The sequence below is a fragment of the Dicentrarchus labrax genome, unplaced genomic scaffold, assembly GCF_905237075.1.
Source record: "Dicentrarchus labrax unplaced genomic scaffold, dlabrax2021, whole genome shotgun sequence".
Classification (NCBI taxonomy): Eukaryota; Metazoa; Chordata; class Actinopteri; family Moronidae; genus Dicentrarchus; species Dicentrarchus labrax.
In genome coordinates, this window is record NW_026136705.1 from 31,317,011 (window position 1) to 31,335,324 (window position 18,314).

General features: G+C 38.1%; 2 protein-coding genes across 3 annotated transcripts; both read left to right on the forward strand.

The window, feature by feature from the left end:
- Positions 1 to 3,880: 3,880 nt before the first annotated feature.
- Positions 3,881 to 8,426, forward strand: LOC127363906 (nuclear factor 7, brain-like). 2 transcript variants are annotated; one of them, XR_007884956.1, is made up of 3 exons: positions 3,881 to 3,951; positions 4,310 to 8,059; positions 8,179 to 8,426. XR_007884956.1 is itself a non-coding variant. In XM_051400860.1 (2 exons), the coding sequence occupies exon 2, from the start codon at positions 4,327 to 4,329 to the stop codon at positions 5,713 to 5,715; it is 1,389 nt and encodes a 462-aa protein (XP_051256820.1). In that variant the 5' UTR covers positions 3,881 to 3,951; positions 4,310 to 4,326; the 3' UTR covers positions 5,716 to 8,426. The 2 variants fall into 2 exon arrangements, 1 of the variants encoding a protein (XP_051256820.1); XM_051400860.1 differs by having other exon boundaries at positions 4,310 to 8,426.
- A 5,351-nt stretch (positions 8,427 to 13,777) lies between these two features.
- Positions 13,778 to 17,173, forward strand: LOC127363911 (E3 ubiquitin-protein ligase RNF26-like). Its single transcript, XM_051400869.1, has 2 exons — positions 13,778 to 13,918; positions 15,078 to 17,173. Exon 2 carries the CDS (start codon positions 15,084 to 15,086, stop codon positions 15,576 to 15,578), a length of 495 nt encoding a protein of 164 aa, XP_051256829.1. The 5' UTR covers positions 13,778 to 13,918; positions 15,078 to 15,083; the 3' UTR covers positions 15,579 to 17,173.
- The last annotated feature ends 1,141 nt before the right edge of the window (positions 17,174 to 18,314 follow it).

The window sequence follows — 18,314 nt, forward strand, 5'->3', positions numbered from 1 at the left end:
GGAAGAGAGCTTTTCTTCCAGTTTATGGTGAAGCCCAGGTTTGACAGATGTGACAGCAGTTCTTTCGTTTGCACCAGAGCTTCTTCCTCGGAGCGAGCTAACAGCAGTAGATCGTCCAGATAAAACAGCACTCTCATCCCTCCTTTGTGTAGCGGCTGCAGAGCTGTTTCCACACATTTCGAGAAAGTGCGAGGGGCCAGGGAGTAACCGAACGGCAGGCGGTTGTACTGGTATTGAACCCCCTGGAATGAAAAACGCAGGAACTGCCTGTGTTTTGGAATGATGGGAACGTGAAAATATGCGTCTTTCAGATCCACTGACACACAGTAATCTCCGAGACGCACACATCCCAGCACTCTCTTGATGGTCAGCATGTGGAAAGGTCTGACCATTATTGATTTGTTGAACAGGGACAGATCTAGGATGGGTCTCATCCCCCCTGTTTTCTTCGGAACCAGAAAATAGCGGGAGTAAAACCCCCGATTTTCCTCCCCACGAGGAACTCTGGAGATTGCATTTTTTGCCAGAAGTTCCTGCAACTCCGACTGGAGAGCTAAACGCTGGTCCTGAGACGACAGGACCGTCTTCACAATCCCGTTGAAGCGGGGAGGTGGAGAGGCGAATTGCAGGGTGTAGCCTTTGCTTATCAGCCTGCTCATCCAGCTGTCCATCACACAAACGCGCTGCCACACCGAGGAGCGCTCAGAGAGCGGGCGTACATTTTCCTGCTTTGCTGTCGTTGCCATGGAAACGAGCTGCGACAGAGCCCTCGCCGCCGTCACCAGAGGCGGGGAAACCCCAGTAGTGACCCATGGGGGGCTGCTGACGAAATCCCCAAGAGCTGCGCTGCAGCGGGGGATTGATCTGAGGCTACATTAGACGCATTAACAGCAGGGACTGTACATCGCCGTTTAGTGGGAGAAGGCCCACGAACGGGATGTCGTGACATGCCAGCATTCCCGCTCTCTGATGAGAGGAGGGAGCCGCAGTTTACAGGCGGTAGTGTGTGTATATTGTCCACACGAAGCGCACGTGCGGCGCTCGTGGACTCATTGTCACAAGCGCGTGTAGGGGAAAACTCTGTTTGACAAACAGAGGATGTGTAGTGCTTCAAAACTTCGAGACCGAGCTGTCCACCAACCGGCAGGTTAGGGAGAGCTGGCTCGCTTTTTGTGGGGAACTTGTGAGTAACTACAGCTGCCTCAGCAGAGACAGGTGTAGGTTGTTTGCTCGGTAGGATGTTGCTCTTTAGGGGAAGATGTTTTTGTTTTATTTCAAAACAGTCTGCCCCAGCAACGGCAGCGTCAGCCGCAGTAGCGGCAACATCACCCACAACAACAGCATTAGTGGCAACATTCAGAACATTAACACACATGTCCCCTCCATCATGTCAGCGTCTCCGGCTCTGTTTCTTCAGAGGCTCAAGGGGAGGATTGGCCCAGCCGAAGCCTGAGCGACCGCCCTTCGGGCCCTTCCATGGAGCCTGCTGACGAGCCTGCTGACCAGCCGCGGAGGGTGGGAAGGGAGGCCGACCTGGCGTGGAGGAGGAAGCCGGGCGGTGAGGAGCCGCTCCCGTCACCGCAGGGGGTCGCTTCCGGCCCCGGCTGCCGCTGGGACGATTGGGGCTACGGTCATTGAAGCGCTGCTGGCGCGCAGGCTGCTGACCCCAGTTGAGTCCACCATGTCCCGGAAACGAGGTCCGAACAGCCCATCCGCGTGGATCGGAGCCTCGAGGAGCTCCCATCTCGATGCCTCGGGGATGTGGGTCTGGTCCAGCCACAGGCGGGGTGGGCCATCGGGGCTGATGGGGCGGTTTCCTGTGCCGGCGGGACCGGCAGGCCCCGGCGAGCTGCTGCATCCTTTATGATGTCTGGTAGCTCCTTCACCAGTCCGCCGATCGATGGCAGGACGGTGGCCAGAGCGGGAGGGATCCCGGACTACCCCGGGATGAGGGTTAGGGACACGGCCTGTCGCCCGCTGAGGAGGTTGCCATCTCCGCCGACATGGTTGTAATTCTTCACTTGTCTTTAAGGTGAATCTCAATACTTGCAGCTTGGTGGCTGAAAGAAATGCGGAGCTGATTGTATGTTAACACGGATATTTATACACCGTGTAGGTGGGGCCCCCCCCCCGTGGGTGGGCGTGGACTATTTTTTCTTAGTACTGCGCAGGTGCGCGAGGGATAAACCCAATAACGATAGCTCTTAGAGGGCGTAGCCTATACGAAATAGAACCTTTGCTTATCCCCATCAGACCCTGTGTCCATTACAATGGACGTCACTTGACAGGGGCTTCTTTTTTACTTTTTGCAACATTTAACAGACAAAAATAGGTATGATGTTGTCATATGATGTTGGTATTTTAAGAATTGTTTGGACCCGATGTCCATTGAAATGGATAAGAAAAATAACAATTAAAGGGTTTTGATTAAAAACATTTTTTTTTATTGATTCTCATTTCTGGTTGCATTAAGGATGGGAAAAAGTCATTATTATATTTTTCACAACCTTGGAACATAAGGCAGGTCTGAAGGGGCTACCAGCCTGCTCGTCCAGCTGTCCATCACACACAGGCGCTGTGTCATGTTAAGCAGGATGTGTGACCCTTGCCGAGGATTGGCTGGCGCAAGACCTGCCTACTTCCTGGTTCCAGCCGGTGATCTGATTGGTGCGGCGTCTGGCAGTCCCCCCCAATCATCTACCGCCTTCCTCTATTTAAATAGCTGCCTGTGTTGAACCAGCAGTTGTGATTTTGCCCTTGATCAATTTGCCATGTGTATATTGTGCCCTACTGTGGTAAACCTGTTAAACTTCTGTAGAAGCTTTACTTAGTGATTGACAAGTGTAAAATCTTTGTTTCCTGTGTTGCCTTTATCTGAGAACTGGTAAGGAAATTGGGCAAGGATCTAGGTGGGGGTAACTGACACACACCTGTACATTGATTTTATGTTAGACACACTAGGTTTTAGAGGGTGCTGCTTAGTTTGTGTTTTTGATTATTGATGACGGGTCAGAGTTTTGTTTAAAACATATTTTCAATAGCGCCACCATCTGGTTGGTTATTAAGCATTTTAAATTCCAAGACTTAAAGAAAATAAATAAATCACCACAACCTACAGAGCGATTATCTTTTCAGAACATCCACTGAAGTGTGACGACAAAAATCCACAGACACTGATCGCATGATAGATATCACATATCTCAAATCCTGTTGAGATTGGTTAAATGAGTCTGCAGTGACTATAAATGGCTTACTGTAATTATTATTGTATGCAAAAAATGCTCTACTTTGCCAAATATTTCATAAAACACCTGCGACCAACAAACAGAAATATCCCAGTCTTTGGCGTCGCTGTCTCATGTTGTGTGAAGGTTTGTACAAAGTTTTGTCCACCCAGTCAATGATCCAGAGGTTGTTAATAAAGATTTGATTGAGTCCATTTGACAACAAGTGCAGTGGCTACAAGACAAAGGTCTGTATGGTTTATTTGATTAATATAATAGTAACAATAATTATATGACTGATAACAATGCTATTATTAATATTAACTTTATTTAATACGTTTTGGTGAAGACCGAATATCTGACACACATTTTGTTGCAGACACAAAATACCACAAAGAGACTAAAAACAACCACAAAACATACATATGAAAACATACCAATGAGTTTTATATTCTGTTTTCAGGAATAGATCCTGCTAAATGTTACTCACTGGACCTTTAAACCAAAGTAAAGCAGTCACAGAAATATGAGTGAAAGTGAATTTGCTCTGGTTGTTTTCTTTGTGATGTGATCTCAGAGCAGTGTGATGGATCATATTTCACTTTAAAATGAGACGCAGCAGTCAGCTGACAAAGCTCTTTAAAGACATCATCTGAGACCAACCAGGAAACAGGATGTTCCTGTTCAGTTCTCACTGAGGAGAGACACACAGACGGAGAGACAGACGGTAAGATTTACCTTCATTACAAAGCTGTGACTTTAACTGACACATTTTATATTCTTCATGTTGTTGATGGTCTGTTCTGGTTAATTGGGATTGCTTTTGTGTTTGTTTATTCTGAGTTATGTTGTGAATTAAAAAAAGGTGCTAATTCAGGATTAATGGATTGTAATCTATTATGCAGTTTTTCATAAGAAGAGTTTAAGTATCCTGAAGTATTCTGAAGTACTCTGAAGTTCTTCAACCTGCTGCTGAATGTAAAAACTCTCAAAGACTCAAAGTGAAAGTAACTGAGGCAACTTTTTACAGCAGGGCGGGAACCATAACTGACCAACCTGTTTAACGTGTTGTCTGCTGTTTCCAGCTGCACTCAGAGACAAAATGGCTTCCAGATTAGAGGAGGATTTCTGCTGTCCGGTCTGTCATGAGGTCTTTAGAGATCCTGTTGTTCTGTCATGCAGCCACAGCTTCTGTAAAGACTGTCTGAAGAGCTGGTGGAAGGAGAAACAAACACGTGAGTGTCCAGTTTGTAAAAGAAGATCTTCAAAGGATCAGCCACCTTTAAACCTGACTTTAAAGAAGCTGTGTGAGAGTTTCTTACAGGAGAGAGATCAGAGATCTTCAGAGGCTCTCTGCAGTCTGCACTCTGAGAAACTCAAACTCTTCTGTCTGGACCATCAGCAGCCAGTGTGTCTCGTCTGCAGAGATTCAAAAAAACACTCCAACCACAGATTCAAACCTATCGATGAAGCTGCACAGGATCACAAAGAGGAGCTCCAGAAATCTCTAGAGCCCTTAAAGGAGAAGTTAAAGGTTTGTGAAGGAGTTAAAGTGAAGTTTGATCAAACAGCAGAACACATGAAGGTCCAGGCCCGACGCACAGAGAAGCTGATTAAGGAGCAGTTTAAGAAGCTTCACCAGTTTCTAGAAGAGGAAGAGGAGGCCAGGCTGGCTGCTCTGAGTGAGGAAGAGGAGCAGAAGAGTCAGATGATGAAGGAGAAGATGGAGGCCCTGAGCAGAGAGATAGCAGCTCTTTCAGACACAGTCAGAGCCACAGAGGAGGAGCTGAGAGCTGAAGACGTCTCATTCCTGAACAACTACAAGGCTGCAGTGGAAAGAGTCCAGCAGCGCCCCCTGCTGGAGGATCCACAGCTGCCCTCAGGAGCTCTGATAGACGAGGCCAAACACCTGGGCAACCTGACCTTCAACATCTGGAACAAGATGAAGGACATGGTCTCCTACACTCCTGTGATTCTGGATCCAAACACTGTTTATCCAAAACTCATCCTGTCTGAAGATCTGACCAGTGTGAGACGAGGAGAGAAACAGCAGCTTCCTGATAATCCAGAGAGGATTGATTCTCTCTGGTCTGTTCTGGGCTCTGAGGGCTTTAACTCAGGGACTCACAGCTGGGATTTCGAGGTTGGAGACAGTATATTCTGGATACTCGGTGTGTTAGCAGAGTCTGTACAGAGGAAAGGATACATACGGTCTGGATTATGGAGAATATTGTTCTCCGGAGGTAAATACTATGCAGGGTCACCATTAGCTCCAGAAACTGATCTCGTAGTTCAGAAGAAGCTCCAGAGCATCAGAGTGAATCTGGACTGGAACAGAGGAAAGCTGTCGTTCTCTGATCCTGATACTAACACACACATACACACCTTCACACACACTTTCACTGAGAGGATGTTTCCATTCATTTACACTGGGAATAAAGTGAAGATATTACCAGTGAAGGTCAGTGTGACAGTGGAACAGAGCAGTTAGAGATAAAGAGGATGATTATATTCATCATGTTTTAAAGGGAAAAGTCTCTGAATAGTAAAATGATCTTTTATTAAATGAGTGTATGTGTGAGGGACGAGTACAGAGACACTGACAGCAGAGACACACACTTTATCTACAGAGCTCAGAGTCCTCAATGTGCTGTGAACGAGTTATGTATAATATCAATTAATGGACATTTTTCATGATCATTCTTTAGAGTGCATAAAGGCACAAAATCTACACACTTGTGATATAAAACTTGACGACAATAATGTCAGTATCATGTAACGGTCCTCGCAGTGGAACAAAGATCAACTTGTGTTTTTTTGGCTTTTAGTTTCTAACATTTTATTCTCTTTTTACGCATATTGTTTTATGATGTGTATTTTTAGACCATCTTAAACAACGTGGCCTGAAATAATCCCCAAGTACACAAACGTACAGATTGAAACCATCTAAATAAATATTTAATTAATGAAACATTATTAATATGATTATTATATTGAAATAATATTGATTACTAAAACAGACCCAAATTTGTTAATCTTGTTCTTGCTCTGTATAATAGTATATATATATATATATATACCATTATACATAGATTATATATATTATTATTATAATAAGTGGAACTGTTACAAGGGCAATAGTTTCTTTGTTACAGCACAAAAAATAATAAATATTTGGTATCTATGATTAGGACTGAAAGTAGAAAATCATATTATTATTAATATTGTACAGTTGGATTCTGATGAGTAAGTATTTGATATTGAACAAATAATAATAATGTATATAAATAAATGTTGCTGCAATAATCCAACCATAAATAATCCAGTTTGCATAAAGTATAATGAAGATAAATCTTTTGTTTTATATAATTATCTGTGAGGTAAAATGAGTTTTAGTGCCCAGTTGTTTGCTCTGAGATATTATATATAAATAATATATATACATCTAGTAACTTGCTTAGAATATGTTGCACACTATTGAACTGCACATTTCATATAGTGTATATATATATTTCATTTATAGTTTTATATTTTCTCTTATATTGTGACACTATTGTATGAACACTGTACTCTTTATATAACTTTATTAAATTATACACATATATTACACCTTATATAAACATTTTAGTGAACAAACAATAGAGGGGCAGTTATTGCTATAGATATATACATTTGTGTATGAAGTGAGGCTGTGATGGATTGTTGATATTAATGAGAGTCTGAGAGGAAGCTGAATATGTGTGTGTTTGTTGTGCTGGAGGGATGGGCCAATGGATTGTGTCAATGTTTTAATGACTGTCAAATTCAAACAATGAAGAGAGAATTATGAAATGGAAAAATAAATCTGATATTAAGCAATTGAGTGTTTTTGAGAAGCAAATAGTCAGCTGGCAGATGACACAACGTTGTTTCTTAAAAATGTTGAGCAAATTCCAAAAGCTGTTCAGATTATTGATTTATTTTCCAAACTGAAGCTGAAAAATTGAATTATTAGTTTCACATGAGTGTCATCTAGTGGCAGCACATGGTATCCCCATTAAAACTCTGCTCCAATACTTACATAATATATATATTTAATAATAATAATAATTACTATTAATAATAATAATAATAATAATAATAATATATTGTCACAACCTGGCTCAAAGGAGGGAGACCACACAGTCTGTGAATTGTTAACACAATTTAATCAAGTAAATACCAAAATAATCAATACAGTTTAACATGTCTATCAGTAAATCAGTCTGTCTGCAATGTCTGTGTGAGTGAAGGGTGAGGTGTATATGTATGAATATAAAACCCAGAACACAAACAAGAACCAGCAGTTCAGTGAGCAGCCAGAGGAAGAGAGTGAGAAAGCCTTGCAGGTCTGATTTACAGCCTCCTGAACCCAGCCTGCTCAGGTGAGCTGCATCAGGGAGGAATCTCAGCTCCACCCCCTTACTACCTGACACCAAGAAGAATAAGGCCAACACGAGGGCCGTCACAATATGATAAATAATAAATATCTTTAATGACAGAAGTTATTTGAACTCAAACATATTGTTGGAACAGATTACATCAAATATCAAATATTTAAAAATACTTACTAACTGTCATTTAAAAAAAAAAAGTTTAATTTTTCATTTTTGGCCATAAATGTGTCTTCTGATGGGAACTGCTGCTGACTCCTGCAATAAGAAACTGAGAGTCGTTTGGAGAGCCTTTGTCTCCGCCTATCTTCATGAACAGATGTTTTCAATAATGAATCTGAACAAAAGATCACTTCCACACTGTTTTGCCGACTGCTACAGCACAATACATAAAACCAGACATTACGAGAGGAAAACAAATAGGTGAGTATTTTTAAAGCCTAAATTACAAATATAATAAAATGTATTTCAACCAACAACAACAGTTCAATATGTGTGTAATTTAATGGGTGTGCTTGCATTTTGTTTTGTGTTTGTTTCAGAACATGATCAGTGGATGAGGACGGTGTGATCAGATACTTATCAACCCAGAACCTGATCAATATATTTGTGAACTGAGACAACCTTTATTGTTGAGTTAATGACACATCCTACTTTATATGTGCAGCAATATTCTTATTGTGCTTGATGTTATCGTTGAATTGAAATTGTATTTTGTTTTATTGAAATTTTTTTAATTTTTTAATTTTGTTGAGATAAAAGAAAGTTCAATAAATATTGATCCTGTTTGGCCCCTTATGTGATTGACTTTGACTGTAGATGATCAATAGTTTGACCTAATACATGAGATTTATTTTAACTATTGAAATTAAAAATGTTCAGTTTGTGTTATAATGAGACTTTATATCAGTAGTATTGATCCTTTGGTGATTGATCTGGCCACCCATTGAGATTACATCTATAATATCTGAAAGTATTATATAAAAAGCTTTAAAGCACCAAAATCTACAGACTGATGATTATTAATACTTTCAGTCAGTGTAAACTGTGTGTGTGTGTGTGTGTGTGTGTGTGTGTGTGTGTGTGTGTGTGTGTGTGTGTGTGTGTGTGTGTGTGTGTGTGTGTGTGTGTGTGTTTACCATTATTACTGTTGTTGTTGTTTGTTACTGTGAACTCTGGGTAAAATCTTTTTTTTCATTCATAGATAACTTACTTTTACTTTAGTTAGAGTATAAATACTTGTAATGGAGTACTTTTACAGTGTGGTATCTGAATACTTCCTCCACCGCTGGTATATAAATATTAAAATGTTAACATCCGGGTTACAGTCTGACCGTTACAGCGTCATCACTTCACATTCAGGAACGTTTAACTGTAACTGCCGCTTCTTACATTGGCTTTCTAAATATTCAATTGGGGGGGGACTTTAATATTGCTCTGGATCGTCTTCAAGATAGGTGGCCTCCAATTATTATATGGCCTCCAATTTAATACAATTTATGCATAAATTCAACTTAATCGATATATGGAGAGAAAACAACCCTGGTGTGAGTTCATATACTTGGAGCAATAAAACATATACTAGCTCATCACGCGTAGACTTTTGCTTGATTTCTAACTGTTGTGATAGTAATATTATCAATGTCAATATCCTCACTACTCCTTTAACAGACCACAAAGCAATTTCAATACAAATCTCTCTAAATCCTAATATTCACCATAGAAGTTCATATTGGAAACTGAACAGCTCTATTCTAAAACATGACACTGTGTCTAAAACTGTCCAATCATTAATTGAACACTTTCGGCAAAAATCTTTATTAGAAAACAATTTTTGTAGTAATTGGGAACTTTTGTGTCAATTTTTAGGGTCTCTTATAGAAACAAAGTCAATTGATATTGACTTAAAAGAATCTTGTGACAAACCACCACAACACCTCAAGCTTCATAAATCTCCAGGCACAGATGGTATTACTTCTGAATTTTATAAAGCATTTATAACCCTAACCCAAACAGCTTGCACCTTTCCTCTTAGGTCTTTTCTCAGAATGTTTAAGCAATGAATCCCTTCCTCCTACCTTAACCCAAGGCCTTATATCTCTAATACCGAAACCAAAGAAAGACATACTCCTCATTGACAACTGGCGCCCAATTTCTTTACTTAATAATGATTACAAATTATTTGCATTGATATTTGCTAAAAGAATTAAACTTGTTTTAGACTACATAATTGATGAAACTCAATCCGGCTTCATGAGAAATAGACATATTTCCAACAGTGTCAGATTAGTACTTGATTTAATTGATTATTCAGATTTATGCCTTGATGAAAGTTTCATTCTTTTTTTAGATTTTTACAGGGCTTTCGATACAATCGAAAATAAATTCATATTCCATGCCCTAGAAAAATTTGGTTTTAGTTCATACTTCAGCAGTGCCATCAAAACAATGTATACGAATGGAAACTGTCTGCAAGAAACATGTTTGGTCTTCACCAAAACATATCAAATTAAGTTGATATTAATAATTTCATTGTTATCAGTATTATCTTTATTGTTACTATTATATTAATCAAATAAACCATACAGACCTCTGTCTTGTAGCTACTGCACTCTGTCTGTAAACGTACTTGCCTCTGTAACTTCGGTATTGTTGTCAAAAGGACTCAATCACATCTTTATTAACTGCATAAACAGACAACAACAGACTAAACAAACTGATCAGGAGGGCCGCTGATGTCATGGGGGAGGAGCTGGACACCCTGACGACCGTGGCAGAGAGGAGGATGCTGTCCAGGCTTCAGTCCATCTTGGACAATGTCTCACACCCTCTCTACGACACACTGGCCCAGCAGAGGAGCACCTTCAGCAGAAGACTCCTCTCACCCAGATACGCAGAGCGCCACAGGAAATCATTCCTGCCTGTGGTCATCAATCTCTACAACGCCTCCCTCAGAGAGTCAGACACCCCCCCGCTGTAATCTGACTCAAACATAGACAATCATTCTTTTGCAGTTTTTGCACATTAATACTGTACATTTGATCTTATATATATATATATATATATATATATATATATATATATATATATATATATATATAGTTGTTTGTATAATATGTTGTTTGTATATAAGGAGTGTTGTAACAAAAATAATTTCCCCCTGGGATTATTAAAGTATTATTCTGATTCTGATAAACCACAGTTAAAATCATCTTATTTCACAGTAAAATCTAAATTATCCTAGCTGCTCTGTACTTTAACAGAATAAACACACATTTACTGTACATGGACGAGACTATGTCCTAACAGTATGATGAACTAAACTAAATCCCAATAACACTTTATACACTTACATTTTAATAACAGGCTTTTATGAAATTACTCTTTAAAACATACTCAATTTGTTCCCTAATAGAAAATAATACAATGTACAGGACATGGTACAATATTACAATGGTCTATATTATAAGTTAATATATGGAGATTTTATCACTGAATACCAACATTTACACACAGACTGGGGAGGAACCTCCAAATAGATAGTTTCCCCGGGGGCCACGTTCAGACATGCTGAGGCCATACTCAGTAAAACCACTTTGGCCTTAAAAACAGGACCCAAAATACAAAACAGACCCCGATTAAACAGCTCCAAAGAGAAAAAACAGTAGCCCACAAAGGGGAGCAATAAAAATATCAAGCAACCAAGCAGATGGGACATCCAACAATGACACAGAAGAATTAAATTGGCTGCTCATTTCCAAGATAAAGACAATTCGGAACCAGCACCGTTTACCCCCAAGTCAGATTGGACTGAAGTCACTCCCCGAATTAATTTGGACCTAAATTAATTTGATAATGCCTTTCGGAGAGAAGTGAAGCAAACCACACGATTTTTATTTGAATCCTCTCTCAACCAAACACTCCAGCTATATTAAAGATACATATGATTTTATTCATAAAGTTAAAAGTCTCCAAATACCAGAACATTTCTATGCTATTTACTACGGATGTAGATAGTTTATACACTGACATTGACATTAGAGAACAAGCCATAAAAAACTCCAGACAAAGAATTATTACAATTATTGGAGATCAATTTAACTAGAAATGATTTGAATTTAATGGACTTCAGCGTTGGTATCGTACCCTAACCCTTCAATCACATATATAAACCATATTGATTTTATATATCATATTTATACAATATGCTTATATTTTTTCACATTTCTATTTACATATATAAATATACACTACCAGTCAGAAGTTATGACACACCTTCTCATTTAATGTTGTTTCTTTATTTTCATGACTATTTACATTGTAGATTCTCACTGAAGGCATCAAAACTATGAATGAACACATATGGAATTATGTAGTAAACAAAAATAACTCAAAACATGTTTTATATTTTAGATTCTTTATAATAGCCACCCTTTGCTTTGATTACTGCTTTGCGCACTCTTGGCATTCTCTCGATGAGCTTCATGAGGTAGTCACCTGAAATGGTTTTCCAACAGTCTTGAAGGAGTTCCCAGAGATGCTGAGCACTTGTTGGCCCTTTTGCTTTCACTCTGCGGTCCATCTCATCCCAAACCAAGACTGTTATATATATTACAGTATGTATGCACACCTTGCACAGGCGGAATATATAACGCATATCAACATTATATCAATGTACTATAAATATGTGTATACATGTATATCTGTTCAGTCATCATATTATATATACATATTATTATTATTATAATAATAATAATAATAATACATTATTATTATATTCTATAACTTTATAGACATTAAACTCCCTCAGACTCTCTGACTGTATACACTTTAGAAATGTTCACTAAAATGTTTATATAAGGTGTAATATATGTGTATAATTTAATAAAGTTGATATAAAGAGTACAGTGTTCATACAATAGTATCACAATATAATAGAAAATATAAAACTATAAATTAAATATATATATTAACTATATGAAATGTGCAATTCAACATATTCTAAGCAAGTTACTAGATGTATATTTATTATTTATGTATAATATCTCAGAACAAACAACTGGGCAGTAAAACTAATTTTACCTCACAGATAATTATATAAAACAAAAGATTTATCTTCATTATACTTTATGCAAACTGAATTATTTATGGTTGGATTATTGCAGCAACATTTATTTATATACATTATTATTATTTGCTCAATATCAAATACTTGTGTGTAATGAGTGAAAATGTAATAAAGTTGATATAAAAGGAGAATATATAGTGCAGAAGAAGCATTCCCGTACATTTTAAAATAAACTTTATTGATATTTTACATAAAAAATATTACATAATTATTTTCTGATTAATCGTCTCAGACTATCGGTGGACGTTCAGCACGTTGTTATGGAGGTCTGCACACTCATTTTATAAAGGTGTTATTTTCTTATTAAAGGTGGTGAATCTAACCAGTGCTTGAATTAATACAATATGTGTTACATTATAGGGGACTGAATGTTTCCTTTGGGTTCCTGCTCATGTAGCAGTGGAAGGAAATGAGAAGGTCGATCTATTGGCAAAACAATCAATAACAATTATTATTAGACTGCAGCAAATATGATCAATAAGTTGATATCAGCATTTAATGAGGGTTTTTATCATTAAGCTATAGCTCACACAGAGACGCAGTCGTTCAGAAGAACCTCAGCAGTTATAGAAATACAGAAAAACTGAACTTGGTAGGAAAGTTTTTGGACATAAAATTAGTTATTTTAGACAATTATTTTAATTTTTTGGGGGAAACCTTGAATCTGACTAATAAAGATAATTACAGATATTTTACCACAACTATAAAATATTCTCTTAGATAATTATGAATAGATTTGATTATATATTAGAGGAAAATATACACAGAGAACACAATGTGCAATTAAAGGACATAACGCAGAATAATCTTTCACAAACAAAATGTTTTTACATTATTGATAAAAACAATAAAGCTGGGATGTGATCCGATAAAAGTAAATAAACTGTAATTAATCAGTATTATAAATATTTATTGTCCACGAGCTCCTGTATGTTTAATATTGTTTTAATTAAAACCTGCTGAATCACTCCGATACAGCAGGTGGCGCTGTGATCCATTTCCGTTGGTTTACGAACCGTCAATTGTCACAACGAAGAAGAAGCAGCAGCAGCAGAATAATAATAAGCCGAAGAAGACAATATTAGTGACTTATGTTAAAACTAGTTTTCTTTAAACGCGCCAGTGATTAAATCTCTCTGCGTCATGTTGTCACGGTGAGACTTGTTTACTTCAAACGCTCATAAACAGATTGTTCCTCTGAAGTTTGTTTATGTTTATTTCTACCGAGCTAACGCTAATGGGTGGGGTCTGCTAGCAGCGTTAGCATGTGGCTGCTAGCGGACACACTGAGGGCTTCAGACATAAAGATAATATATAAATATAAATATAAATATAAAGACTTTAATGTGCTTAATCATTCACCGTGAACATGAGCTCCAATCTGCGGCCTCAGCTTCACTGTGCGTTTCTTAGTTAGCGCGGATCTAAAAGTTGCGTTTCAATACCAAACTCCATTAAGAATTCTGACAATTTAAAGTTTACAAGAACAAACAAATGTCAGAAATATGAAATAAATACTTCATCTGAATCAGCGAAAGCTTATCTGAAATTCGGCATGTATATTATACACAATAATACTCGTTTAATTAGATTTTAAACTTAAAGAAGTGGGTTGCTTGTCCTTTATTATTTGTCTCCTTTCGCTTAAATAAGACACAGATTTGACTGGAGCACCGTTTTAAACATTAGTGTGTGTTTATGTATTTATTTTATACTTAAGTTAAAACAGATGTCAATAACTAACATAATATATCAGCTTATAAGTACAGAAAGTATATTTGTGTCTGGGTTTATGTTCCATTGATTTAATATGTATAAAATCCTGGGTGTGTATTAGTCTGATGTTTAACCGCAATAGTCCAAAATCACCAACACAAAGAGCTTTATGGGTCCTTTATTTGCTCTGTCGTTAGTTTAGCTGCAGGTTAACATTCACACCTGTGTACAAAAGCACATTTCAGTCCCAGTTGAATCTTTATGAAGCTGCTGTGTCCTGTAGAAAGCAGCTCCTGCCTCCAGAGGTCGCTGCAGAGAGTCTGATATACTCTACTGCTTTCTACCTGAACTCCACTGAACCTCAGAGGGAAATATTCTACTTTAGATTGTACAAAGGGAACTTTTTAAAATGTCCTTTAATCCATTAGTTTGTTGACAGAAAATTAATCTTTGTTTCTTTTTTTTCTGTAAAAACATTTCATGGTTCCAGTTTTACAAATGTGAAGATTTGTAGATTTTTCCTTTAAATAATTTTAATAAATGTAATAAATATTTTACTCATCAAACACACTGTCACTCTTCTTCTCTCGCCTGCAGCCGACTATGGACGAAGTGAACGTTGTCTCTCTTGCTGTTGGAGGATGTGTGGACGCCTGCTGCCTGCTGCTCGACCTGGTCGTCAGGACGTTCAGCTGGCTGTGTCGCTTCCTGTCCGGCGCGGGCGCTTCCCTCCACAACACGCTGGTCGTCCTGAGCGGCTCCTCTCTGGTCGAATGCTGGAACTTTGCTCTTTTCTCCTTCCTCGCCGCCACTGAGGCCGTCTCCAGCGCCGCCTGCGGAGCGCTGCAGGTTGTGGAGGGCTGGCTGCAGACGCTGGGAGGAGTGTTTGAGAGTTTCAAGATGGTGGGACACCTCTCCTGTCACGTGGCGTGGCGAGTCAAGGACGTGCTTCACCGTGGGTTTATTTCAGGGAGCTGCGTCCTGCGACAGACGTGCGAAGGCCTCTGCATCGCGCTCAGCCTCGTTCTCTACTTTGTCAACACGGTGGTCAACATCGTCCTCATCGGCACGCAGAACTGTCTGTCTGTGAAGAAATAATATAGCTTTTATAATTAATATCAAATAGAACTGCAACTGGGGATAAATGTAAAACTATGCGCAATTAAAATTAGGCTGTCGACCAATGAATGAAAGTCACAGCATTTAGCAGAGGCAGTGCAGATGGAGGAAACTATCTGTTGTCCTCCCTGCCTTTACTGAGAGCTGTTGTACAGTCTGATGGGGGACAAAAGAGTTTTTGAGTCTGTGGGTGGAGCTGGACTGGGACAGCAGTTTGTCCAGGGTCCTTCTCTCTGCCACTGTCACCAGAGAGTCCAGCTCTGTGTCCACCACTGAGCCAGCTGTCCTCACCGGTCTGTCCAGTCGACCGGCGTCTCTCCTCTTGCTGCTTCCTCCCCAGCAAACCACAGCATAAAAGAGCAAGCTGGCCACCACAGACTGGTAAAACATCTGCAGCAGTTTTTTGCAGATGTTGAAGGAGCCCAGCCTTCTCAGGAAGTACAGCCGGCTCTGCCCTTTCCTGTGTAAAGCGTCTATATCTGCTGTCCAGTCCAGCTTGTTGTCCAGCTGCAGCCTCAGATATTTATAGGTCCTGACCACCTCCACATCGACCCCCTCGATGGACACGGGTTGGAGAGTCCACCACCATCTCCTTGGTCTTGGAGGTGTTCAGCTGCAGACGGTTTCAGACCTTAAAACCACTGTTTTCCTGTAACAGTGTCAAAACTTAGTGGTTTTCTTTTAATTAACTTTATTACAGTATATATATATGTTATACATTACATAGACAAAGAAAGTGCTTCAGTTAAAACCCGTAAAGTGCATCCAGCAAACATTTCTAAAGTGCTTTAGTTTATAAAGTTCATACAGAGTTCAGTATTTATACGGTTCTGAGTTATAAATCCAAAGTGTTTCATGGGAGGAGAAAGTTTTAGGATCAATAATCATCTCTCTTCTGTACGTCTGCTCGCCTCCACTGATCAGTCCGATGAGCGGGCTGTCGTCTGCGTGCTTTATAATGCAGGCGTTGGAGACGTAGTAGTACGATGTCCGGTCTCCAACTGGAGTCTGTGAGGAAGTTCATCCAGTTTCAGAGGGAGGGTGTCAGTCCGAGGGTGAGGAGCTGTTCAGAGCCTGGATGGTGTTTGTTCAAACTAATGAAGTTATTTATTTTAATGAGGATGAGACGGCAGCTCCTGGTGGACTCTGGACGGTTTTAAATGGACTTTAATGTAAAATGCTTCCAAAGAACAAATAACTCATCATCATCAACAGCAAACTGTTACTGACCTTTTAATTTACTGATCACTGATCTGTGTGCAATATATTTTCTTTATATGAGCTCATGATTGTACTTTTGTTTTCTTTGTTTTTGTTTGTTTAACATGTAAAATCTTAAAGAGTGTTAAAATATTCACAAAGTTTCTCTTTATAATTAATAAACTGCCTCATTAAGATTATATGTGCAGGAAACTGTTTGACCACCAGGTGGCGCTGTTTGCTCTGGAGTTTTACTGCTGTGGGTCAGGAGAGATACGATCAGATCACTTTATTGATCACACACAGGATCAATAAATAAATTCACTGACAACAGAAAAATACACATTAAATAAAAAATACAAGATAATAAAAAAGAGTCGTTTTATACAGTTATTGATTCAGATGGGATTGATATTGATATATTGGTATAATGTTATATTGATATATTGATATACTGATAATGATATATTGATATTGATATATTGATATATTGATATACTGATAATGATATATTGATATTGATATATTGATATATTGATATACTGATAATGATATATTGATGTGACAAAAAATTTATCCAGTTTAAGTTGCTCAGGTAGAAATTTTATTTTCTTTCCATTATTATTTATTTATTTATTTATATTATTTATTTATTGGACATCTGGGACAGAAAATAAAACTTCATTTTGTGTTCGAGAGAGAATATTTGATTATAAAGTGAAATTATTTACATTAAAATCAGGAAGTTTCCAGACAAACTGAAGCTGATTAAAGTTAAAATCATTATCAGAAACAGAAACATTAATTATTATCTACAATAACAGGATAATAAAATATGAGTTAGTTCAAGTTTGTGTTGTCATTCTGTTTGTCTTCATTATGTTGTTTAAAGTCAGCTGGGACACATTTGTTATTTCACGTTATATTAATATTAATGTGGATTTTGAACCTGTTTGATCAATAATACGATTCAATCAGAATTTAATAAAATTGTTAAAGAGAAATTACAGTTAAATAAAGTTGTTGTAATATTTCCGGTTCAAAGTCATATTAATGTTATATTTACATTTACATCATGTTTCAATATATTTAATATATTTACATTCAAACTCTAATAAATATTTTATTTTTCAAAATTTTAAAAACTTTCACAGTAAATAGTTTGGAAAAGAAAAAATAACAATAAATAGAGTTTAATCTTTTTATATTAAATTATTGTTTCCAATATTTCTGCAACGTCAATGTTCAGTGTGAATGTTTGTCTTTCCTCTCTTTGGACAATAAACATTAAATTCATCAATATACTGAAATATTAAATAAGACATCAAATGATCATAAATCTGTTGTATGAGAAACACTCAGTTATAAATATTATTGTTTGTTTTATAAAGTGCTGCAATCTGTTGATCACAATAATAAACAAACAAACAATAACAATCAACATGTTAAAAGCAGAAAGACACATTCGACTTTAACACTTAAATAAACAGTTAAATAAACGTCGCTGTATTTAGA